Source organism: Vicugna pacos, chromosome 23 (assembly GCF_048564905.1).
Source record: "Vicugna pacos chromosome 23, VicPac4, whole genome shotgun sequence".
In the NCBI taxonomy this organism is placed as follows: Eukaryota; Metazoa; Chordata; class Mammalia; order Artiodactyla; family Camelidae; genus Vicugna; species Vicugna pacos.
The window spans coordinates 34,364,801-34,391,899 of record NC_133009.1 but is presented as its reverse complement, the minus strand read 5'-3'; the positions used below and the strand labels follow the sequence as shown (position 1 = coordinate 34,391,899).

Genomic DNA, 27,099 nt, shown 5'->3' with positions numbered 1-27,099 from the left:
AAGAACATCTGTGTGACTGAATCACTTTGCTGTACACCTGAAATGAACAATATATTGTAAATCAACTGTACTTCAAAAGAAAATACATATATTGAAAAAAAAACCTTGTAGGACTTGAAAATAGTGTCATAAAATCTGTAGTGTTTTTTTTTTCTGCACTGTAAGAAAAGTTAATGAAAAAAAGACAGTAAATCACGCATGGTGAATTATTCACAGGAGCAGTGGAGCAGCGTCACTGGGTACAAACGGGTTTTTGCAGGGTGTGGAGTGGAGCATACGTGCTAGGGGATGAGGAGGGCTTGCAGAGCTGATGTGGGGACAGTGAGTTCTGTGAGATGAGGTCATTCTCCATAGGGAGGCAGGGTCTGAATCCGACAGAGGAATTTTCAGGATTGCACCGGACAGTCAGCCTAACTCATCAGTAGTTCATGCTGCAAATTACCAAGAAGTCATCCTGCAAAACAGTTTGGGAGCCAGAGCGTGGAGCACCTGGATACGGCGTCTTGGAACGTCTTGTGGAGTGAGTGGGGGGCTTTGGCAAGTGTTTAAGTGGGGACAGGGGTGTGACATCATCAATCTTGTACTTTCATCGTATCATTGTGACATTGATATATTTATCTAGATGGGGACACATTATGGGAAAAAGAGAAAGAGCAAGTTATTTCAATAAGCCAGTCATGAAATAATAAAGACCTGGTCTAGGACTGTCAGGATGAAGAGATATGTTGGTTAAATACAAAAAGAGAATTCTGGGCAAGAGTTGACTTTATTCTGTAGGGAACACATTGCTGTCTATTTAAGTCTGTTAATGTTGAAGTATGTGATAAATGAGCAGTGGTGTATCAACAAAGCTTAGAAAAGGGATAGGAGTAGATATATGTATATGTACGTAAAAGTTGTCATGCACAGAAAGGTATAAATATAAAACCTTAGGAAAAGATAAGTTCTCAGAAGAAGACAGCTACAAGGGAAATGGGTTTAGTGAAGGAATTAATCCTGAGGTTCATGGGGGAGGGTCTAGGAAGAAGATAAATCAGAGAAAAGGAGTAAAGAGTCCAAAGAATAGACTGGACTGTGAGTCAAGAGAGAGTGATGTCAAAAGGCAGACAGATTTCTACAATCGGAAGACAAGTGTGCAGCCGCTGTGTTTGTCTCCATCAAGTCAGCACTGAATTTTTAAGGAGAGAAAAGCCTGGCTGTGGACAGAGCAGAAAGGGCCAGGCATAAGAAAAATGACTTAGTCCTAAAGAACATCAGAGAGACAAGGGCTTAGAAGATTTAAGAAGACAGGTTGGTGAGGCAAGTGACGGCAGGCGTGCTCATGTATGGCTGGCAGGCATTTATCCTCAGGTGCACGCGCATGAAATATTGTAGGTACAAGGGCCTTTCTTCTTGAAAATCTTTTTTTTCCTCCAAAATCCTTTCATTCTTTCTTTCTGAACCCACATGTTTTGCAGAAGCTTCCAACCTTCAAAGCTTGTCAATTCTCAGGAGCCTCGGGGAGAACGGGGGCAGGAAGCCACGTTGTGCGTGTTGCTTGTGTGTGTTGTGTATTTCTGAGTGGCGTGGTCAGGGTCCTGCTTTCCTCAGGTCGTGCTGGCGCAGGGCCGGTGTCTCAGTGCAGTCACCGAGAGCCCCTGTCGAGATGGCCTGATTCGGGTGGTAACCCACCCAGTCACCTCACCCCTGTATCTCAGTGTGGCAGGGTAGTAACTTTGCCTGGAATACTTTTCCTTCCCCTCCACGATAAGGAAGACGGTCCCCCACACCCTAGACTCCCTCAGCGTGAACCTGCCTTGGGTTGACTCAAGGGTTTTTTAGGATATGGGCCTAAGTTGTCAGCCTTGAGTCCTCATAAACAAGAAGGAATCCCTGAGTGTTCCATCAAATGCGCCCCCTCTGAGCTGCCACACGGACTGGAATTGACTGTGTGTGTGTGTGTGTGTGTGCGCGTGTGTTTATGCATGGCGGTGGTTGGAACCTACTCTTTCCGTGGGCAAGAAGAACAGTGGACATGCAGAGATAAGTGCTCTTTATTACTGGAATGGCCCCTCTCTTCTGTGTGCAGTACCAAAGGAGGAGAAATGAAAGAGAGAGAGAAAGAGAGATTGCTTAAAGCCACCAATAACCCCAGATCCTCTCTTTCCCTGGTTCCCAAGCACGCATCTCGGTAAGAGGCTCTGGTGGGAAACCTGTTCTGGGAGAGACAGCCCATCTCGGAGAAGCTGTGTGTGCAGAGCTGTGCTTCCATAGAGATGAGTCTCTTTCCTCAGAAAAGGTAGATAAGCGGGTAGAGGAAGAAGGCAGATATGAAGAAAGGTGGACAAGCAGGATGCCCCAGACTTCAGCAATCCGTTGAAGACTTGTATTTGAACGTGAGGATTTTCTGCTTTGAATTCAAAAGGCCACTCCCTGGGTGAGCAGCTTTGTGGTGAGAGGAAAGCCAGAGTTTGTTTGCCCAGGACCTGGGAATTTGGGAATAAGATCTGAGGGCTGTTGGTGAACTAAGGTAGGGACAGGATGGGGACAAAGAAGGAGGAAGAGAGGGGGAAAAAGGGCCAAATACTATAAAAAAAAAAAAAAGGTCAAGTAGGATGAATGCTGAGAAAGGCTGCTAGACCTGGGGATTACACTGTGGTTAGGTCCAGGCAGGAGAATGAAGACATGTCAAAGAACTGTAGTTGAGAATATAGGAACTGGAAACCATTAACTTATGCCAATAAAATTCTTGATTTTTTTCCACCTCCCACGCTGTTCCGCTAAGTCCAATAATTTTTTCATCTCATTCCATATGGTACTGGATGGACACAGTTTAAGGAAACAAAATTTGTGCCAGGAACAAATTTCTTCTTCCAACAAAAGCATATGTTCATGATAGCAAACCAAATGGAAGAGATAGGTAAGACCAAGGCTATTAAACCGTCTGGGATCTTTCAGTCATGATTCGGTTGGCTCAGATTTCTTGGAGATATTTTTAGATAAGTGATTGTTAGGAAAACACAAAATCATCATTGAAACTTCAGTTGAATCCAGAATTCTACTAAGGAAGGACATATGATATGTCTGAAAACAAAAGACATTATAGTATATGTTGGTCCGGCAGGCAGTCACAGAAATATTATTGTATTTTGTAAAACGCAACAGTCAAAAGAAATACTAAAGTCAGAGAACGTTGCGTAACGCAAAGATTGCTGTTTTTTCCGTGTTCAAACCTCCATGAAGAACCGAAGTGAGAAGAGAGGGGTGTTGAGTGAACCTCGGATTGTTCGTTTCTTGCCTCTTCTGTGACTGTTACAAAGTTTATGCAACACGTTCGCTTTAGATGTAGTTAACTCCTGTCAGTAGACAGAGTTCATTCATTTGTTCAATAAAATTGCATTGACTGTGTGCCTGGCCTCGTGTTAGGCATTGTTTCTGAAACAGAAAGTAGAAGCATGAGCTCTGTCCTCCTGGAACTCACTGGTCTACCTCAGACAAACAGTTAACCGATTAAAAAATAAGGAATTATAGATTTCAGAAACGCTGTGAAAATCATTAACAGGGTTCTACAGGCAAGTAAGTGGGGAAGGCCTCTTTTAAATCAGGTGATAGAGGAGGTCTCTTTGGGAAAGTAATATCCGAGCTGTAATGATAACACCAGACCAGCCCCGTAAAAATTTAGAAGTCTCATTAGAGGAAGAAAGCAAGCAGTGTGAAGTCCTCGAGGTGTTGCAGAATTTGACGTGTTCGAAGCATTAATAATAATAGAAGGGGATACTTACTAAGTGCCTACTATATGTAATGCGTTTAGGTGCTTGCTCTTGTTTATTTGTTATCACGACAATGGGATGTCATCACCAACATGAATCCCTTTCACAGGCGATGAAATGGAGGGACGGGGGTTTAAGTGACTGGTACAAGGTCCTACAACCGGAAGTGGCAACGCTCGACTGCAACCTTGTATGTGTTTCTAGTATACGCGCGCACACACACGCACACACGCACGATTCGTTTTCGTTTTTGTTTTGGTCATTTACAGAGGCTTGGCGGCAGATTGGTGTGGCTGGCACAATTTAAAAGGTGGATGGACAAATTAAAACTGAAATGACAGAAAGCTAGAAACCGCTGGGGGTGCTGGCTCCTACCTGCCTATATTTTTATTCTTACAGAAGAGAATGAGTAGATCTTGGAGGAAGGATATAGTTCAGTGGTAGGTTGTGCGCTTAGTATGCACGAGGTCCTGGGTTCAACTCCCAGCACCTCCATTAAGATAAATAAACCTAATTACACCCCTCCAAAAAATTAAAAATAGTTTTTTTAAAAAAAAGTAGATCTTCTAAGTGTTATGGCACAGGATGTGGCTTTAGATTTTTTTTTATATTTGATGGAATGATTTTATTGTGTTTGCTCCTTGTATTAATGTCACTTCCAGCCCTTTTCAGAAATACGTATGAAGAGTTAATAAGTGTTTAGTCTATGAAATGATGCATCGTCCTTAACTACTGGGTATTTTAATTGATGAAGAAAACTTGGTTGTGGAAAGTAAAGAGACATTCAAAATGCCATTAAAAGTGAAGCAGTGGCATGTTCGTAGCTAAGAACCGTATAATAAAAATGTCAGTTATCACATATGTTAGGAAGATGTGACTCAGCAGAAAGTAGAGAATGCTCACACATTTTTCTATTTCGAATTTCTGAACAGAAAGAACGAGAGCGAGGTTCAAATTTAGCCTTTATGTTTCGACTGCCTTTCGCTGCCGGGAGGGTTTTCAGCATCAGCATGCTGGACACGCTCCTTTACCAGGTACGCAGTGTTCCGCGTCTCTCTCCAAAGTGCTTCCGTTTTGTTCAGGTTTTGTCAAACACTAATACATCCAGTGGTGGTCATGGAGCTGTTCACCTAAAATTGGCTCTGGAAGCAATCCAGTATTTTTTTCATGTATTTAGTGACGTAAATGTGCCTATGAAACATACTGTAAGAAAAAAAAAACCTGTTTTTCAGAATAATCTAATAATTTTTAGGCATTCTTTGACACCAGAGTCATACAATGTGTATTGCAACAATTTAATATATTTTGCATATTACTCTAAGCGTGTTACTACACTGAAAAAGAAAGCTAAGAAAAAAATCACTAGCTTAAAAAAAAGACAGCCTGCTTTCTAAACACATTTTTTAAAAATAAGATACCAAATTGATGTCAATAAACTGATGAGCAAAGGTACATTTTAAAAATTTGCTAATTATTGCCTACTTTAGAAAAATGTAAGAAAGATTTTACAACTAAGAACCATTCAGTTTGTACCTGAATGACAAAGTTTTACATTGTCATTTTATCAGAGCTGAGACATTCGTGGAGATTTTATTTTATACCAGTATATTTTAATATTTTTAACTCTGCCAGAAACTGAACAGCAGTAATGTTTTATATCCTTTGCTTCAAGTAATCAGATAATTTCTAAATATATCCATTAAGAGAAAAACAGATATTCAGAGGACTTTAAGTTATTTGAGAACCTTCATCTCAAACTGAGCATTCAAGCATTTTGTTGTGTTTTATGATCGTGTATTTCATGGTGGCTTTTCTACCCTGCTTGACTGAATAAACTAATCCGAAGATAGTGGAAGCTTTTCTGCTGGCCTTTGGGCTAGTTGTGCCCGTGAGTGTGCCCCTGGCAGTGTCACAAACCATCTGCTAATGCCAGGAGAGTCCAGGAGCAACACAGCAAAGAAGGACACACACTCCTGTTTTCCCTGGAGTTGCCAGGCACGTTATCCGGGCGCCCCCGAAAGTCAGGCTTCCACCTCAAACCCCACTAGCAGGCACACATCCTTCTGAGCTCTTCAAGAGCCAATTGGACGGGGGAATTGTTTGAAGAGCAGCGTTGAATCTGAGGGGATTTATGTCAATGGCGGTCAAATGCTTGATGTCAAGATGCACTGGTGGTTTTCAGACATTTTAGCCACAGTATCTTGTGTTCAAATAAGATCCCATGAGAAAGCCGTACATATAAACTAACTAGAAGGAAAACCATTCTGCAGGCTTGGAAAGCAGTGCTGCTTTCTTTCCCTTCATTTTGCTTTGCATTTTTTGTTGTACGTAGAGATACAGGAAATGGCGTGTTTTCTGAAGCTGCTGCAGGAAGAAGGAACTAGAATAATTTTCAAAGTAGTAACTGCCCATTTACCTTCTCCTGACATCAAATGAGGTATTTTAATGGTACCTTTTTCAGATAGGTACTCATTTATGGGTTAAAAAAGTTAAGAAATTTAAAATATTTTAGTTCCTAAAATTACATAATATGCATTCTTGTATTCTTAAAATACACTAAATACAATTTAATTGTTTCTTGTATTCTTAAAATATACTGTCTGATTGTTTTGGTTAATGATTAAAGTGCATCTTCTTCAGGATAAATGTTTGTATTATATTTCAGGAACTATTATCAATGACTACAATTGTATAGTGATTTAATTAGTTTAATTCTACCCTAGACATCACTTAATTTGCTTCCCCAAGGAAAACTGTCCTACGGGCGGTGTTATCAGTCATGATAAATGGATGACACAGGGCTTAGAAAGATCAGCTACCCAGTGTGTAGTGTGAACCCTCACCTTCAGGCCACGCACAGCTCATCAGATTACTCCCAACCCTTTCCCGGCAGTAAATGACTCTGCGTCTGCATAAAACTTGAGTTTCTGACAGTATTTTTTTTTTAACTCACTGGAAAGGTTTTTGCTTATTTGTTTGTTTGTTATATCCCACTGGAAAACCAGGTCACTTTTATATTTTTAATCACTTTCATTAATTCTCATCTCTGTAGATCTGGAAAACCAATTATTAAAAAAATTATCTAAAATAAAGGTAAATAGATACTACATGAAACTGAAAAACAATTTTCTTTGATCGAGTTACGTGAGATTCAGTGCTTGGACTTTGCGGTATTAAATGGGCTAGCCATGTTTTTGGCTCATGCCTAACTCTTGTCTGCACCTTGATAAAGTTACTCAACAAATCACCTCTGGACAAAGACTGTGTTAGTGAAGAATACAATAAATGTTAGTTGTATTACCACATCTGGCTCTAAAATAATTTAAAATAGTCATTGGCCAGATCTTCAGTTTACTTTCTCTTCCAGAACTACTTTCTGTTTTTCATTTTGGGAAATAATAGTTTTAAGTGCTCGAGAATTTGTTTAAAAGTTTTCTTTAGCAAACACTGAGTGAGAAATGAAATTGAATGCCGCTAACGGTGGGTGCCTGTCACGACTCCTCTTGGTGGCCCCGCTATGTTCATGTCCTAACTGCTAGGAGACTAATCTACCTTGGAAACCAAAGTGCCATTTACTTGACCTGAAAAAAGGAAATGGATGCGTTTCCTGGTGTTCTTTCTTAGATGGAAGGTTTAGTTTTCTGAAACTAGCGCTTGGTGAAATAAATTAGTAATCAGCAAAGTAGTCTAGAGGATGTATTTTAAAGGTGTTATAACTTTTTAAAAGTCTTTGCTGTGCAGAGTAACTGGATGATTATTGACACGTTTCACCTGTTAACACCTGATGCCCCAGCTCAAAGCAGTCATTTCATACAGTTTCTGCAGTAACTATTACATGTCATGGTGAAGTTTGCTTGCATGGGTTGAGTTTTTCTTTTCATGCAGAGCTGAAAATAAACTGAAGAAATTGGAATCACCCTTCAGCCAATAATCTCACTATTGAATAGTGTCCTAACAACATGTCAGAATATACATGTTAGCAAATAGAATAGTCTCACCATGATACTTAATGCTAACCTACTAATTGTTTAGATTTATTTAAATATTAGAAATTTATTCTACTAGCATAAAGCTTAATCATAACAAAAAACAAAAGCTAGTTGAAATATTTCCTTGCACATTTTAGTTCTTTGAAGTATTTTTTAAGATTTTTTCTTTTATTTCAGCTCATAGTTTTTTGTTATTGAAAGTAAAGGGTTCTCACCCTATTTAACAGCATGCATAAAATTTAAGCATATCAGGATATTCTAGAAAATAATCATTTCCTACTGTTTTATGGACAGCTTAACTGTACGTGTGTATTTAGAACACTGACAAGATAGATTTTTCTTTCCTTGTTTATGGAGGCTTAGTGATGTGTTATGAGAAATAACCTTTAAGCAGTGATAAAATGTTCATACTCTAAGCGGTTCTACATATTTCGTACACATAGTAAATATGTATTTTGTTTGTGTTGCAGTCCTTTGTGAAGGATTATATGATCTCCATCACCAGACTCCTGTTGGGATTGGACACTACACCAGGATCGGGGTTTCTCTGTTCCGTAAGTTAGTTCTCTGTGGAGTAGAGGATCATTCCAGGAGGCAGCTCTGAAATCCACCTGTCATGGACTTTGGCTAACTCTTCTATGTCATTTATTAATTTTTTTCTAATATCTACTCAAAGAATAGCATCCCAGTTTTTTAGTTTCTTTAAAAAAAAGTTTCAAGAAAAACATATTATTTAAATTAATAATCCAGAAAAATAGCCTTTCTGTACAAAATTTGGAACTTTTTTTTTTTCTAGCTGGCATTTGAGATTAATGGTTACTGACCTAGGATGTCATACTGTCAAGGAAAACAGTGATCATGCAGTTTAATTCCTTTACTTGATAAATGAGTGTAGTGTGTCCAAGTGCGTTTAATGAAGTGACTTGCCGACAATTCAAATTTGTGATTAGCAAAGAAGGGCAGGTACTTGTGCCTCCCGTCTGGGAGCCCTGTGTTCCTACCACGCACCTTTCTCAGGATGGGTGCTGTTAGAACTTTGGATGGGCAGTTCTTTTCTGTGCTGGAGTGTCCTTTGCACTTTAAGATTTGTAGCATCTGCAGACCCTGTCCACTAAATTCCAGGAGCAGCCTCTGTTACTGAAACAAAGTCTTCCCAGGTTGTCTGACAGTTCCCAGTCAGTTATGAGTGATATTGCCCAAAACGAGGTCAGCTGAACTAACACAACGTCACGTTGCCACAGGTGGAGCAGTTGGTTTCTCAAGTTTGGGCGAACCCCAGGGATAGGACTTAAATAGGACACAATAAATAATTTTAATCCAGGGATAAAGCACTGATGATATACCGCTTTGAGATCTGAGAATATCAGTAAGTGCTATCTGTAAGAAGTGAAAAATAGCCGTTGGGTGTTTATTGATAGGCAGCAATGTGTGTGGATTGTGTTACAGATGAAGATCACGGAGGACGACTTGTGGATCAGAACCTACGCCAGACTCTACCAGAAGTTGTGTTCTTCCACCGGAGACGTTCCCATCGGGATCTACAGGACTGAATCTCAAAAACTTGCTACGTCTGAGGTTTGGAAATACCAAAATATCCCTGTTTTCATATTTAGTGTGATTGAACACATCCATTCCTAAATCTAGAAACTTCTTTCTGAAATACGTCAGAGGAAGCGGAAAGGAGTGCTGTCTGAACACAAGGTAACTCAAGTCTCAGAAGCAAAATACTTGTCGACTGTTTCAGTAAACGAGGTCAGAACTTCATAAACTACTGTTGGCTAAAGGCCTATTCTAGAGTTTGTGGGCTTTGGGCTCTGAGTGTCTTTTGTAGATTGCTGGGAAGTAAGTTAATTCTGAGTGACCTCTGATGCACAGGGACGCTTCTCTGGGCAAGCAGTCTAGTTTTCTCAGATAATCTTCAACTTCGTATATTAGCATTTGGAAAGAAGGAAAATAAAGATAAGTTCGTAAGCAGGAAACACACATTTTTTTGAGCTCTAGGTTGAAGATTACCCTGACGCCAAAACAAAAAACAAAAAACCCAAAAAACAAACAAACAAAAAAACCAAAAACCCCTCCAGTGACAGTGCAGACCTTCCCAGAGGAAAGCTCAGTGACTATAAAAGCAAACTAGAGCCTGTTAAAATGGAGCAGAATTTCTGATGGCTGCGTACGCCTGAAAACATGCCCACATTTTAATTTGGCCATACTATGTGATTCTAAATTATGGTTTATATTCATTAAAATATTTTTCTTCTTCAGATACCTCAATGTGATTGAAAATTTTGGCTAGCCATTTCTTTCTTTGATTTGATGCAAAATTATCTCAGCTGTGAGGCTCAGATCCGTTACACGCGTGTTCATAGTCCTGTAATCGTTACACCAGCTGGTGGTTAAATCCAACGCATCCATGTACAGAAAAGAAGAGCTTTGTAGGAAGCAGAAGGGTGATGGAGTAGATTTTGTTTTTTTGTGACAATTTACAGTTTGACATTTGAATAAGCGATGTTGATGCCAGCAGATAGGGGTTCCGTTTCTCTGAGGTGCTGGTTTCGCTGCTGCTGCCGACGTGCAGAAAGGAGCGTCACTACCGGCCCTGCTGCTGCATCTGAGTTTGTCGTTGGCTGTGGTCCCTGTTGTTCACACCACAAAGAGCAAGGCCGCATCAGAGAAAATCAGGAGTGACTGACGGGAGAAACATACCAGTCAGTCACATATGTAAGATAGCTTGGCCAGATATGCTGAACATTTTAAGAACACTGCATCCAAAAATTCTCACTAGATTAGAGGTTAAGAGGGAAAAAAAGTGCTTTCACACCTAAGCAATTAACCATTTCTTATTTGAACTTGATAAGTCCAAGGAAGGTTTCCATCGAGCAGAATATTATCCTGTTCTTATACGCGGGGCTTTGTAATCTGAACCTAGCAAATTCTTCCCTTGGTCAAGTCCACATCCATGTCAATCATCTTGTATTAACAAGAGATCCTGTTGCCTGCTGGTTACAGGGTAGCTAGGGAAGGGATAAGTCAGTATTTAACCGATATCAGGGAGCTTTCCACATTACATTTCGGTCAGTCCTTCTCATGGCATATTAGCAAAATGTTTATAAATCCCCAACCCTGTGGCTCATATTAAAAACACACATCCTTGGGAAGATAAAATGATACTGGGTTAAAGGAAGATAATACCAGCCGTCTTCCTGTGCTGAATTCAGTTCACCTTCTGGTACATATGTTTTTATTTAAATTTTGTATTCTGCCTATTGTAGAAACAAAGAGGCACCTTAGATAATTAAAGATAAAAATAGGCCCTTCACACACTGTTACAGCAAAATATATTGAAGGGCAGAGAAATGAATGTTACTTTACATTTACAGTGAACAGACTGCTACAATTGAGCTGAAATTCTGCTTTTATTTTCCTGTCAAGTAAGGCTAAAGTAGAACTGTTGAGTTATATAATAATTGTAGTTTGATACACAGAAGGATTTAAGTTCAGTTAGAGAAAGATTTGTTTTTCCTGATCACAATTAATAGAATGAGTATATTGTGTGCTTCCTTATTTAAGAGATTTTAGATAACATGCTGAAGATTATCTTCCTTTAATTTTAGTTTGGCAAGATGCAAAAGTACAATAAGGTGAATGTTCCTTAAGTCAATATTCTGTGTTTTCAAAACAAAGGGGAATATCAATTAAATATTAACTCAGCAAAGGCATTGAGTTTTGTGCAAAGAGGAAAACATTCTCTTTTTCTTGATCATGTGAAAACACAGAATAAGAGCTTAATGGATCTCATGAAGGGAAAGATTGGGTCATATATTCCACCATCTCTCGCAATATCAAATGGTTTAAGAAAACTCAGGTGTTAGAATTCAAATAATTTATCATTATCCAAAATGCTAATTTTTCTCTTGCTTTCATTAAAGACACCAGAATTCAGGAGGTGGAAACTTCATTTGATGATTAGAATCGAAGCATGTGGCATATTCTTTTGTAGCTGACTCACAGGTCCCCATTGTCCTGGACAGTTCACACCGCTGTGCCTCACCCCCACACTGATAGTTTGAGAGTTGATTCTACGGAGAGGGTGAACAGATGGCCTGTGGCCTGGGAGGCACTCGGCACATGTGAGGGCAGTAGTACCACACTGAATGCAGAGAGCCAAGTGCAAAGGTGCGTCCTGCACGCTTCACCCTCCATCAGCAGACTGAAGAGTCTTCCTGGGAGTGCCTGACCAAGCCGAGTGAAAGGCCTAATGGCACTGACACGGGTGATTCTCCGCTTTAATAATCTAGTCAGGTGACCATGAAGCTCAGTAAAAATCTCTCACTCAGAGCTTTAAACAGTTTTTTAGCCCTCTACTCTTATATAGAAAAGACAAGTAAAAATTCCCTATTTCAGGATATAGAATGAAATAAAGATACCAAAATAAACAAACAGAAAGGAAAAAAACTTTTAGGAAAGACAAATCATTGAAGGAAAGACAATATAAAGCATAAAATACAGTTAAAACTTCTACTCCTAAGTATTTACCCAAGAGAAATGAAACTATATCCTTACAAAATCTTGGAGATGGATGTTCTTAGCAGCATTATTCATAATAGCCAAAACTTAGAAACAATCTAAATGCCCATCGACTAGTGAACAGACCAAAATGTGATGTATCTGTACAATGGAGTACTATTCAGCAACGAAAAGAAACAGGGTACTTCTGCTGTGTGTGCTGTGACTTGGATGAACCTCAAAAGCATTATATCAAATAGGGAGAGACAGACACAAGCGATTATGTATTTTTTGATTCCAAGTATGTGGAATGTCCATAAGAGGTGAATGTATACAGACAGAAAGCAAACTAGTGATTGCCTAAGACTGGGAGCAGTGGAGGGCATGGAGATGAACAGTCAGCAAACATGATGGGACTTACTGGGCTGATGGAAATATTTTAAAATTGATGTACGGTGATAGTTGTACAAGTTGGTAAATTTACTAAAATATTCATGAATTTTACACTTGAAGTGGGTGAATTATATGATGTGTCAAATATGCATTAGTAACATTATATATTGAAAAGCTATAATTCAAAATAATAGAAAGATAAGATATTGTAAAGATGAAAGGAAAACAAGAAGCTAAATTTTTATGAGGGGAGCGTGTAGTTCAAGTGGTAAAGCGCATGCTTAGCACACACAAGGTCCTGGGTTCAATCCCCAGTGCCTCCTCTAAACATAAGTAAATAAGTAAACTTAACTACCCTCCCCCAAAATAAAATAAATAAAAATTTTTTAAAAGGAAGAAGCTAAATTTTTAAAGGAACATTCAGAAAGAAAGAAATCTTGGGAATTGAAAATATGTTAGCAGAAGTGAAAACGTTTGTGCCATAAAGTTGAGGAAATCATTGAGAAACTGGGGCAGAAATTCAAACATGGAAAATAACAAAGATCAGATAAAACTGGAGAACTCGGTCAGGAGGTCTCGGAGTCTGAGATCTGAATTTTAAGGCTTCCATAAAGAGGAAATAGAGCAAATTGAAGAAATACCAGTTTAATAATTCAAGAATAATCCTAGAGCAGAAGTGTGTTCCCTATGGGAAGAGTCACCACGTGCCCACCGCAGCGAGCAAAGCCGGCTCACACCAAGGCACGGCGTCATGGCATTCCAGAACACGAGGGAAAGGAGGTCTGTAAACAGGTGGGAGAGGAGACCAAGGGGTGGGTCCCGTTCAAATGATCACTTCGAATTTCTCAACAGCAGCACTTCAAGCAAAAGACAATGAAACACGTCCTCAGGATTTTGAGGGAATTTTATTTCCAAACTAGAATTCTGTATTCAACTAACACTTTCAAACTTGAGTGAGAGTAAGATAAATCATATTTCATCATTTTCCCCAAAAATATTCTTCCATGCCCACTTTCTAAGGAAAATACTCCCACCAAAATGAGTGAGTAAACTTCCAGAGTCAGGTATGCAGAGAAACCAGACATTTGGCAACAAGTATGAAACCAAGGAAGAAGCCAGGATGGCGATGAAAGGGCCACCAGGCAGAAAGGGCAGCCGGGAGCAGGTCAGAAGGCTCCAGAGACATGGCTTCTGGAAGAGGAAAGCCACAGGGTACCTGGTGCATCTCATTGTCTTAAAGAAAGATTAGACAATTGCCAAAGAGTTCAGGATGGATTCTTAAGGACAAATCTTATTGAGTGATTAATAAAATTATTAATTAACTCTAGGAATACAGTCTCACCACCGCCAACAAAAATTTTATGCAGACAATGAGTAGTAACCATATTTCCCATATATTTTAATCTGTAAATTGTACTTAGTCATAATATGCCCTGGAGTTTGATCTAACCAAAACTACACTTCAGCTATTTTGAAGTGAAGGGATGTGGCAACAATAGTGGAATAGGTAGAAGAGATTGTTAATTTGTCTCCTTCCAGAGTGAGAAGTCAGTAGACAAAAGTAGAAACTGGAATTAGAAAAAAAGAAAGAGCCATCCAGCAGTACACATTGAAATGTAAAGACCAGCACGTCTAGCTAAAAGAGGTAAAGGCAGGCGGGCCCCACGAGGTTATGGTGGGATCTGCTATTTCTCAAAACAAACCATAACATTTCTGACTATTTAAACTATGCTTATGTAACTGATTAAAACAGCTAATAGATTTATTGCCATAAAGCCGTCATTGTCAGACCCATTCATTGATTGTTTCTTCAGTTTACATTTTTAAATATTAAATTCTATTCTATGAAGAATTTTCAAATTTAATGCTAACATTTCATATAAGAATGTAGGGGGAATAAACTAATATAAAAAAAAATCTAGGTCTTGCGTCCTTGTTTTTTCATGGAGCTCACAAAATACATTTTAAAAGCAGGTGCCTGTTTCCATGCTGCCTCATTTCCTAACCTGTCTTCAGTATCTTCCCATGTTTTGTGTCTAGAGAAAAAAGTTGTCTTAAGTTATATCACTGCTTTCTGAATTAATAAGCATTTACTCCCTTTTTTGGTAAGAAAGCATGAAACTGTGTTTGCCTTCATTTTTCCAGTGTACTGAAAATCACACTTAAAGTGTATTATCATCTGGGAAAATTTTACTAGGAATTAGAGAGAGATTATTTTAAAGCATATTAAAATACCAACATCTTTACAGTATAACCAATACACTTGCAGAGTAATGTTACTTACTCTGTTGGTCACCTTCATAATCAATGAATCTTGTAATTTAAAAAAAAAATGGACAAACTGTAATTGTTAATCATTGTTCCATCTACTAGCCATTAACTTTTTACAATTAAATTGGAAAGTAATATTTTAAATATTTTATTAAAATAAAAGTTTTCATTTTATAAAATCATACTAATAAAATTATTTTAATAAGCATTTAGATAAAACAGTTTTGAAGCTCTAGCTGTCCATTCTTTGCCATTATTCCCTCAAGTAGTGTTTCCTTCATTGGGCCATGTGTTAAGACAGTTACAAGGAGCCCATATTCAAATGTTTATTATATATTCTTAGTATTTGTAACAATATTGAGAATACTAGGTAATGGGTTAGTTCTGAGTTATATTTATACCAAAGAATATAATTGAAAATTTCACTTCTGTCTTTTGAAGAATGAATAGAATATTATTCCTTAGAACTGAAGGTGGGGGAACAATCTTACTGAAAGATTTAAAACTTTTTTAAATGCTATGGATATTAATACTGAATTGATTATTCAATTAACATTGATTATTGAATATAAGTAATTATGTCAAATATTATCTCATGAATATAGTAGTTTATTAAGCTCTTAACAATTGTTTTATTTTTTACTAGCACCACATTTCCTTTCTATCAAATATTAGAAAGACAATTTTAGAAAAAATAATCTAACAAGAACAAATTTCTGCTGAATTTTTAAAATAATAGCTTACTCTTCACCTAATTTTATTCAAAAGTGCTATGATGAATAAACATATAATTAGGTTATCAGTGTTACGTGGTATCTGTCATAGATTGTCCTGTTACTGATTGTTTGGTGTATGTACTGTCTGGTCATTGTTTAAACTGCATTTTGTGTGTTTCTTTTTCCCTTCCTTGTGTCAGTATCGAGAAATAGCATCACAAGTAAGTATTTTGTTTGCCTCCCTTTCCTCAAATGGTCTAATATCTTAATTCGGTTATTAAAGGAAAAGAATATTAAAGATTAAATTCAGCATTTCAGATTTTAAAAGAAAACAGGCTGAAATGCTTATAAATGCTGTTTCCAAATCAGTGTATTTTTATTTCCTTAATATGATTGCAAATTAATTTTACCTGTTTGTCTTCAGCTGTTTATGTGTTAATCCAATCGCGTATTTTACTGTGGGGTATCCTTACCAGCTGGTCACTTACTGGCTGTGGACTGTCTGTCCCCCTTCAGTGATCAGTATCAGCTGGGACTGAAAGGGATGGAGGTCTTGATGTCAGACGTACCTTTTAGTTTGCCTCTTATGTTGACTGGACCTGCTGGAGAGGGGTCTGGGAACAATAGGACCCATGATGGACTCTTTAGTATACTTTTTAATGTTGAATTTATTCTTTAATAGCTTTAATTTACTGTCACGAAGAAGCCATCATTTTAGTGTTTCATAACCTGACTTACTACAGTAAAAATAAAATTCTTAATAACATTATGTATGTCTATATACACCTTTTATACTTCTAAAACCTTGAGTTATCTTCATGTGATTTGTGTTTTTAATTTTATTTTTCATTTTCTTCATGTAAATCATGATAAAGAATAGCCATTATGGTTTTAGTACTTAACACAAACTCCCCAGCATTAATAGAATTAAAGAAACCATTACAAATATAAACATTTTCAACTTCAAAAATTGAGTTTCAAATGACGAAGCAATGGTAGAATTCAGCCCATTATAGAATGCAGTCGCAAGTGTAAAATTTGTGTGCCAGAGTTACCAACTGGAGGTTCAAATCATTTTGAGACTGTTGAATTTTGGAGAAAGGTTCTATATTATCATAATACCCCATATTTTGACAGAATGACTGCTGTTTCCTCTACATTGTAGATTTGAATCCATATCATAAATGTAAAATCTGCTTATTAAATTATTTGAAACACCTTAAATTATTTATTTAAGGTTTTATAAGCTCTAATTTGTTATCTTTTTGAATAGTCTAATTTTGTTTTCCCAGATACTGATTGCTTTGGAATTTACTAAATATTCACAAAGGAAGCTTCACTTTGTGCTGTTAAGGATAATGTTTTAGAGCAGTTTCCACATCATAGTACACACAGAAAATGGAAATGTTTGTGTAGCATGAAGTTTCTCAGGGGTTTCAGCTACCTTGACTCCCTGCACACTGAGCAAATTAAAATCTAGTTCAGTTCAGAACACGTTTCTGGCACAGGCAGGGTTTGGGGAACTCGCCTTAGAGTTCTTACGGTCACATTTTTAGAATATGTTTTGTGATGCTTTGACTTCAAATGAGATCAAACATATATTTCTAAAATTTTTAATTTGCGCCTGTACCGTATTTGACCTGACCTGACTCACAAATGAGATTTCCCTTTATTTACAATGAACCGGCAGACGTGACTTTATGAAGTATCTTAGTAACGTCGCAAGTGAAGTTGCTTCATCTTGCCTCTTCTTTTTTGATACTCCCTTCCGTCTCTGTTCCTGGGGAAAAAGAAAAAATCTATCCAATTATTTTACCTGACAGAATAAGCACTGGACTTGGAACCAGAGGATCTGGGTTTAAAAGTTGGCTCCTACTTTAACCAGCTGTGTGTGAGTTTAAGCTGTTCTCAGCAGACAGCAGAGTGAAGATGAAGTAGGGAGTTTATTATTAGCATTTCACAAGTTAGGCAAAAAAGGCAGAAATGTGTTAAGTGAACTGTTCATAGTTAATGGCAAATAAATCTGTGGCCAGGTATGTAAAGAAGCATAGATCTTACCATTTTTCCACTGGTGCTTCATTTCTGAGTGGATGACACTGCTTCAGAAAATGTTTGGTCGATATTGATGCACTTAAGTGTATAAATAAAGCAATAGTAAGTATTCCTGTGATTTGGATAAACACCTTATAATATTAGCAAATGTAGATACGGTCACTGACCTCAGATGCATTCTACTTCACACACACACATGCACACACACTCACACAATCACACACCATGAGTCTGAGCGCCTCTGTAACTTTCGCTTTTTAAAAATAATATTTCCTAGCTCTTTCAATTCTTACCTTGTTTATTTTCAACCCCAGGAAAGCATTTTGCACTTGCATTTATTTACTTTAACTTAAGGATCTCACTGGCAGGCATACTTATTAGCAAGGAGCTGTTTAAATGCATTTGATCTACTTGATTTAATTTAACTGCATAGTCATGGCTCTCTGTTCACTTAGTGACTGAAGCTGCATGGGCACCTCACTCTGCCGCAGGAAGTGAATTAAGCCTTTAGTCACAGCTGCTTGAGTGGCTGCTGGCGTCTGCAAAATCAGAACTGGGTGGAAAATTGTAAGGCTGATTTCAGTCATCTAGGTCTTCACAAGCGAGTGATGGTCTCTAAGCCTTGGATCAGTAATACCATTTTATGTAGAATCTTTATGTACGAATATGAATATTCATATCTACCCAGTCTTATGTCGCCGTGTCTGTTCTTTAATTAAGGCGTTCCATGTATCGTAGAAACGTTCTTTCCACAGGCTCGCTTATTCACAGCTATGGTGTGTCACCCAGTACAGTGCATGCTTCAGGGCACGGGTCTCAAATGCTGGGAAAGAGAAGAGGAAAGAGAACCACTTACAATGGTTCTAACATGAGTGTAGTGTCAGCTCCACTACACCTCAGACAGTTTACACACTCACGTGCACACACACACACACGTATACACATGGCTGAAACTATTGCTCTAGGCTATATATTCGTGTAATTCTGGAAAATGACAAGTATAAATTAAACTGTGAAGGTGACAGAGCTGACAATGAAACTACGATTCTAACCACGGAAAGCACGTGAGTGCCTCTGTGGCTGTGCTGAGCCTGTGGCTTAATCAGTGCTCTTCCATTTGTTGATTTTTTTGTTGTTTGTAAGTCAGTTTTAGACTTTTAAGCTATTCGAGTGTGTAAGAAAATTCTCTACACGCACACACACACACACACACACACACATATTTACATACAATTCATAAGAACCGAAACTTATGTATCCAAAAAGGATGTTCTCTATAGAGAGAAAATATGTTCGTAGTTTGGTCATTTCTAGACATAAAACGAATCATTTGGTTAAGGAAAACTTCCTTTCAGTTTCCTATGAACCAAAAGTTAATGAGGATGAAATCAGCCTAGATTTGGGCCAGACTTTGAGTCTAACCTGTCAGACATATGTCAGCATGAAACACAACCATCAATGGTAAATAACCATTAGAAGAATAAAGAAATGTCTTGAGACCTACAAAAAAAGGTAGTTATAAAATGTACAGTAATGATAATTTTGATGTTGATCAGATTTTTACTTCACCTTAAAAATGCATTATTTTGAGGAGAAAATAAAATGTTCCAGTTTCAGAGAAGATTGTAAACATCCCAGCACTGCACAGTGAAAGAAGGTCATCTGAGTTCATAAAAGCAATGAAAAAAAAAAAAAAAAAAACCAGTGCTCCTGGCACTTACAGAGCCCATATAATATAGAAACACGACGTACTTAGTGTGATTTCATTAAAAACTTAAAATTTACTTCTGAACACCACGACTCAAAAAAGCAAGGGTTAGAGAAATAGTAACCCTTAAGTACTGCAAAGTGCTATTTAGAAAATTGACTTCTCAGGATCACCAATAACCTCTGTAAGACAACGTGTTTGTATGGATGAAAGATATTTAACCTTTATTAAAAAAAAAAAAACTTTCGTCATAGGTAATGCTATGGTCCTAAAAAAACAAATGGCCTTTTGTAACTTCTCCTCCTCAGTGTCCCTATAAAAATCGATATTATTTATGACATGTATATTAGAGGGGAAAAAATCTATAGTAAGAGCTATTTGATAATATCCATCACCCATTCCATGAAAAACACTTCATCCTTGGCCTCTGTGATAATCAGTTTTTCTGCCTATTCTCATATTCTTGATTTCTCGCTTCTCTCCTCCCCACCTGAGGGTATTGAGATAGACAATTTGAAATTAGGGGATTATCTCTAAACTACACCTGTCTTTTCATCACTGTATCCCACGTGCCTCGGGCAACAGCTCATGCACGTGCTCCGTGTGTGTTCACAAACCAGTCAAGGCCTCCTTCCCTATGTGGAGTCATCCTTTCAGCCTGCTCAACGCTGTATAATTTTACTTGTACCGGCCTCTGTCATAAATTTTGGCCCTTAATTATTATTTTACCCTAAATTTTTATGTAAATGTTTACAGATATGTGCCTGGTAGTTCCTGCTCTAATAGTGTGTGGCATGCGACCACGGAGGACAGTTCCTGGCACTGGAAGCCCGTGGACACCTGTTGAGAGCCTCCAGGAGGCGCTAGTGGAGGGGTCTGGGGTGGAGGTGGAGGAGGGGAAGGGGAAGCTAACTTGGAGATGGTCTAGAGTCATGGACTGCATTCCGTGTGAGCCAGTTCACGAGTGGCAGCATAAATGGGCTTAAAAATATTTGTAAATGAAGATTGTATCTCCAGAACCCAAAGGCCTCAAAAATGTTAGATGTGTCTTAATATTGTCGGTACTCCCCGATCAATAATTTTTTCTTGACAGTGTCAGAGGTGAAGCACCCCTTGACTGACCAAATAGTGCCCAGAAACGTTCCTAAGTTGAGGGGACGCTGTTCTTTGTGTGAGCTCCTTTGTGACTATTTCTGTGTCCTGAAAGAGTGTGCCCAGTACGTCGCCTTGAGAGATACCATCAAGGTCATGACATAGCTGTGTTCCCGGAGGAAGTGGGGTGCAGTGTCGACCCCGCCTGCAAAGACTCTGTGCGATTGCGGGGCTCATGAGATGCCGGATGTGCAGTGACGTGAAGACGTGTTGCGTCCCGTCGAACGTGAAGGGAACCAGGCTGAGAGTTGTCAGCCTAGGCTCTGACACAACGTTATCAGTCACATCTCTGGCTGCCAAGCGTTTACCATTTGCCGATTAAATGGATCCAGTCATTTCAGTACCGTTGGGTCTGGTGCCTTCGTGTGTGGGAGCGCAGCACGGAGGTTGGGACCGTCTGCTGCGGGGCATCGTTCGTTCTTTCCAGGGATAAGAGGAGGTCGATTTGTGCTGTTAAATGGAGACGCGTCTGTTCTCTGAGTAGTTCTTACAATGGGTTTCAATCCTTGAAAGCTCTTTGCAATCCTTGAAGCCTTATTAACTATTTTGGGCAGACAGAAGGTTGATATGGTCCCATCTCGTCAAACTGATTGTCAGTACCAAAGATTTTATGTCATTCAATTTTAATTTATTACCGGTTGGATCAGAGTGTGCGTGTCTACTCGGGGATGTTTCAGAGCAATGGGTGTCAGACCGTGGCGGGATTTAGGCAAGGCAACAGCTCCGGTGGTTAAGATGAGGCATCTTTATTGTCCTCCGTCTTGCGTTTGATAACTCCCCTAAGAGTATAGTTGCCACCTTAATCTTAGTGCAGTCTTCATATTTCCGGTCTTTAAGTGTAGTGAGACCTTCAGTCATAACTAAAATTTGAGCCACAACTGAAAGAAAGAAAGAAAAAGACCTAAAGTTTTGCCAGTTGGTACATCTCAGGAGATGTTAATTTGGAACCTTTGTGATAGAGGCTCAAAGCCAGTCAGCTCCCTTTTATGTTTTTGTCTTATAAATTCTTTTGGTAAATTAGGGGTTTTCCCGTCGGACTAATCGTGGACTGCTGTCTCGGTTGTCTGTTTCCACCCCTTGGATCTGCAGCTCTTCGGTGCTGTTGTCTTTGGTTGCTAGACACTCAGGGAATCTTTTCGACCCTGTTCTTAGGTGTAAGTCTCCTTCAGAGAGTCTCAAGTCAGTGTCTTCAGAGTTACGGGCCTCCGCGACGCCTGAGGCTTAACTCAGTTCTGAGTGGATCCCTTGGCTGTGCCGCGGGGGCCTGTGGGGGCCTTTTCTTACTGCTGTGGGGATCGGTACCTTTGTTGTCCCGGAGGGGCAGGCAGCAGCAGCAGAAACGCTTTGTAGGGTCCTGGGAGCTGTTTTCAGGAGTGCGAGCTCAGCGTCTTCCTCCGCAGAGCAGCCACGTGACGGACCTGTACGATGCCCGGGTACCAGTCTTTCCCCTGAGCGCTCTGGTCAAGGAGAGTGATGCCTGGTTTACGCCCATAGCCAGTGGTCACAGGATAAGGGTCATTCTCTAAAGATAGTGTCAGTCATGCTCTTTATTGGAATCTAGACACGCAATTCAATGTGAAACACACAGAGACACACGACACGGGGCCACTTTGACAAGAGCCCCAATTTCATACTCCTGCCCTTAAATGCCAATGTTTAGAACTTTCTGACTTCGACTGGAGGCCATTTGTTGCAGCTCTTAGAGTCCCTTCTGAGTCCCTGAGCTGCAACTTTGGACGCTTAGTGAGACTGTATCCTTGAATTCTGCCTTATTCAACTTTGTGTTTCTTCCACCATTGTCCCGTGCCCTTAATATCCATTCCCCTACCTTCTCCTCAGACTGTGGACTGTAAAAAATAAAAAACTCAAGTAGTTCTTTTGGAGTGTGACTTCCTACACATGTGATAAAAAATAAAATTAGCAATATATATGTCATCTATTATGTATATATTTATGAATCACTTTTCAAGGCACCTAGTCTAATAATACAAACAACCAGTTAAAGTTAAGGTCAAAATTCCTTCTCAGTTTGTTCTTATTGGCAGAGATGAGCTATTTAAATTATTTAAATTGTAAGAGAATTAAATTAAGTTTTAAGGGAAGACAGCTACCATGTAGTTAGCAGTTACATGATGATAGTAATCAGGATCTTAAACAAGGAAGAAAAATCAAGATTTTTCTGGGCTTAACATACTAGGAGAGGCATTAGACAATTGAAACAAAATTAAATTTTGACCTATGAAGTTATTGGATTGGAATTGTGTGTTAATAGTTAATGGAGATTCTGTTGACTATGAGTAAACCTTATATTTATAGAATAATAGAATTGGAAAGTGCCTAGCAGAACATGTAGATGAAATATCTATTGCTAGATATAAAAATGAAGTCAAGAGGTTGAAATAATTTTCATTATTCCATCAAGTGATTAGCTTTAAAAATATTATTTAAACCTGAATTCTTGAGTAATGCCCTTTGGCTCTAGAATTTATACATATAAATACAATGTTAATCACATTTTTTTCTACCTCTTCTTAGACCACAGACTAAATGAACTTATTAAACTGAGCCTGTATTGAAAATGGACAAACATCTTTCTGTGGATTTTTAATTAATAAAAAGAAATTTCCAGGAGTCTCAGAGTCACTAGCCATGATACATACATATTTAAATTTAGATGATCTCTCAAATATTATTATAATTAACCTTTCCTTAATGGAAAACATTTTACAGGAATTCTTTTATAAAATGTTCAACTAACACATCTTCAGTGATTCCATTTTCCTCTGTTTTCTTCTTTAGCGACCATTCAGAATGTCCTGAGTCATAAATCAGATAGCACAGTTTAAGTCTGTTTCAAAGGCTATAAAACTATTCTTAAGAGAGTCGTGAATCCAGATTACAAACACTCACTTTCGAACTGCTGGGTGAACTGATTTATTTTAAAACACCACTTTGTTCCACAGATTGCTCGATAACCTATGACATGAATAACTGTTCAATAAAAAATTGGGAGGAAGTTGATTTGAGTAACTTGACGGTGTGTTTGTGTGTAAAGTGTGGGAAAGAATGTTTGATATATGTTGTGAATCTGACACTTTCTACCTTTCTGATAATTAAAGTGATTAAGCTACTTGAGGCACAGGAAACTTTTTTTTTCATTTATAAAGTTTTTAATTCTTATTATTGTGAAGAAATCCTTTTAGCCTTTTTCAACCATATTAAGTTTGAGAAATGTTTGGAAAATAATGTCACTGTAAAAAATGATAACGTTTTAAATTGATATGAAAATTGTTGTTGGTGTACCCATATGAATTTTTAATTTCCTAATTGAACAACAAAAATATGTTTCTAGAATCATTTCATGTAAGAATAGCCCTTTCATCTGGGCACTAATGTCATTCACGGGAGCTCCACCCTCATGACCTACAGATAAATACCCTTGGGGGTTAGGATTTCAACATACGAATTTTGAGGGGACACAAACATTCAGATCAGACCATTGTAACAGGTAAATATCTTCTGCAGTTTCACAAACATTAGTATAAAATCGTGATTTTTTTCAAATTATTATGTTAGGCTTCTGCCAGTAAAAGTACAAAAAAGTTAAACCAGAGTCCTCCCATTATTCGTAGAAATAGTGAAAAATAATTCACAGAAGCAATACAGAACAATAAATCTCCCCTTTGACTTAATTGCTTATTCTGTTTTTCAGATTTCACAAAACTTTACCCCCAAGGATTTGTGGATAGCACCTTGATTTCCTATGAAATACTGATAAAGAAAACCACACCAAAAATATGAGTCACTCCCTATATTTTATACCCATCTTTTACTTTTATATAAGCCCTCATAATTATTTATTTTTCTTTTCTCTTTTATAGCAATCTCATGCAAGATTACGAGCCACAATATTAACTAATATTTATTGAGCATTTGCTGAGACAGGCACTGTACTGTGCACTTTTCACATACCATCTCTTAAAGCTCCTTAGAAAAACCCTGTGAGCAAAGTAATAATATAATTAACATTTTTCAGATAGAGAACTGGGGATAATCTTAGAGAGTTTAAATTGCATAACCAAAAATACAGAACTGGCAAGTTGTAGAACTTGTGTTTAAACCCCGTTCTACCTGATGCCAGAATACTTGCTTTTAACCACTTTATCACTCTGACTCTAGGTTCAGGAAAAGGTCCTACAATAAAGGCACCTCCGTGTGTCCCAGAACCGTGCTGTTTCCTCTAGATCATGGTGTCATGTTCACAACACCATGGAGTTACAATCGGATGACGAAGTGACAGCAGGAAGGAGTATTTTAAAATGGACTTGCTTTTAAAACACACACACATAAACACACACACATTCGGTACCCAGGAATGGAGTAACTCGTGTTTGTCACCAATGCAGCAGATACTGTGGCTAATCCTTACTACTAGGCTATACTGGTATTATTATCATGTCTGGAAGTTCACAGGTGACGTGCTTTCTGCATAACTAATGTGTCACGTGAATGTGCACATTTCTATAAGGTAGAAGATGGGTATCATTCTTATTTTAATTTTAGTAGTTACACAGTTTTGTCGCAGGCACGGAGCTAGGGAATATCCAGCTATCCCTCCCATTTGTATATCTTAAAGCATAAAAACTCAGTGTACTTTTTATGTTGTCATAGTGGGGGTCTAGGAAAAAGGCTGCGAATTCCAAACATGTAAAGAACAAGCTGTGTGTTGTCAGCTTACATTTCTTAAAATTAATCCTCAAATCCTTCTAATTCATTTTTTCCTTAGTTAAAGTGAAATATATGAAGAGATGTTACTTTTATTGAATTACTGATAAAAGTGCCTTGTGGATTTTATGTGTAAATCATGATAGTATCTTCCTTGGGGAATTCAAAACAGTGGTGAATAGAGGATTCAGCATTATTTGGCTAATATATACTGGACACAATTCCTGGAACACATAACTAAGAAAACACGTTCACAAAGACAAACCATATTGGATCCTCTACTTGGAAGAGAAGGGACTTTCCAGTCTCTACCGTGAAGTATTTATTAACATATCGTCTGTGTCTTGAATTATAAGTAGCATTATATTAACATAACATCTTGAGTATTTGGTCTGGCAATATTACTACTTCCACATATTTGTAGAAAATCAGACTTTTACTCACAGGGATTTATGACTAGAAAGATTAAATAAACATTCACAAAAGTCTGCAGGCCATTTATGTAAACGTGAATAGACTAGCATGTTTTCATTTTTGCCACAAAGTACGTATAAATTGAAACTACCGATCAGAGACTGATAGTTTTTACCGATGGTAGCTCTTACCCACGGGTTTATGTATTTTACTTCCACAGCAGAAGATTTTCAGTATACTATCAAGCAGGTAAGACTAGAGAGTAAGTTAAGACTTACAATAAAAGTATCTGTTATTGCAAAACCATGGTATTAAAAATTTTAATACTTCCAATTAAAGTTCTTTAGCTAAAATGAGGTTTCTCTATTTTGGGGTGAAATGTTCTATCACTGAAGATATGAGGGTTAACAGAGTGTTTTCATATCACTCATACAGTACTGTTTTGAAACAAATGTGAATTAATATTTACATTCTGTATTGAAGTTAAGTGGGAGATAATTTCATAACTTGCCACTAGGAATTGTTCATGAGGCATTGACTAAGCCTGCATAATTTATATTCACTTTTAGAGGATCTTATTGGATCTGCCTCCTGACCTTACTTAAATTGATAATTTAAATGTTATTACTGTGGTCCAGCAACACATGCATGTTGTAGCTGCAGCTCAAACTCCCATCCGTAGAGGAGAAACGCAGTGAGCAGATCCATGAGCCGGGCGCTCACGCGCCGAACAAGTCCGGAAGCGGCCCCTTTGCACGCGCATGCTTGTAGGAAGTAAGGCTTTCTGCTTCCAACAGTGTTGCCTTTCATACGACCTCCTACTATAAAAAGCAACAGTTTCGAAACAGGAAACTTTTATTTACTAAGGACTTATATTGAAAAGAAAGCTTCTTTCTTTAAAACCAGACTTGGTAGTAAACGAATAAATCAAACTAGTGAATGGTGAATTTGTGCATTGTTTTCCCCTCCCATGGAGAATAACCTGATTTAAGTTTTATTTGTGATTCTAGAATGCATTTATGAAATACTAATGTTTACAACATATTTTCATTTAGGATACTGAGAATGCTTCCTGAAATGTATTTTAATATTTTAGTCAGAAAACATTTTATGCGGTGAATTATTCACACGTTAATTCAGTAAATTGCTTTTTGTTTTCTTCCAAGTCATATATCTAAATAAAAAAAAAATTCACATTTTATAAAGTTCATTCCAATGCCTTCTTTAGAAAGAGCAATAATTTAAAAACCTTTAAAAGTACTAACTCCAAAATTTTTTTTAAACTTTCATAACCCTTTTTTAAATTTCATGTGAAACACTAGGAGTAAATTTTGAAAAGTCCATTACAGTGACTATATTTGAATAAAGTTATAAAAGATTTAGTTCTTTTTGTTTGTGGTTTCAAACAACTCTGTGCTGAAAGTCAT

General features: G+C 38.0%; 1 protein-coding gene across 1 annotated transcript in view; it reads left to right on the top strand.

The window, feature by feature from the left end:
• The window catches only part of KCNT2 (potassium sodium-activated channel subfamily T member 2), a 173,817-nt gene that overhangs the window by 128,229 nt on the left and 18,489 nt on the right, over positions 1–27,099 (top strand). The window contains exons 18-20 of the mRNA XM_072948260.1: positions 4,682–4,783; positions 8,209–8,292; positions 9,185–9,313. Coding sequence (XP_072804361.1) covers positions 4,682–4,783; positions 8,209–8,292; positions 9,185–9,313 — 315 coding nt within the window. The remainder of the gene's footprint in view (positions 1–4,681; positions 4,784–8,208; positions 8,293–9,184; positions 9,314–27,099) is intronic.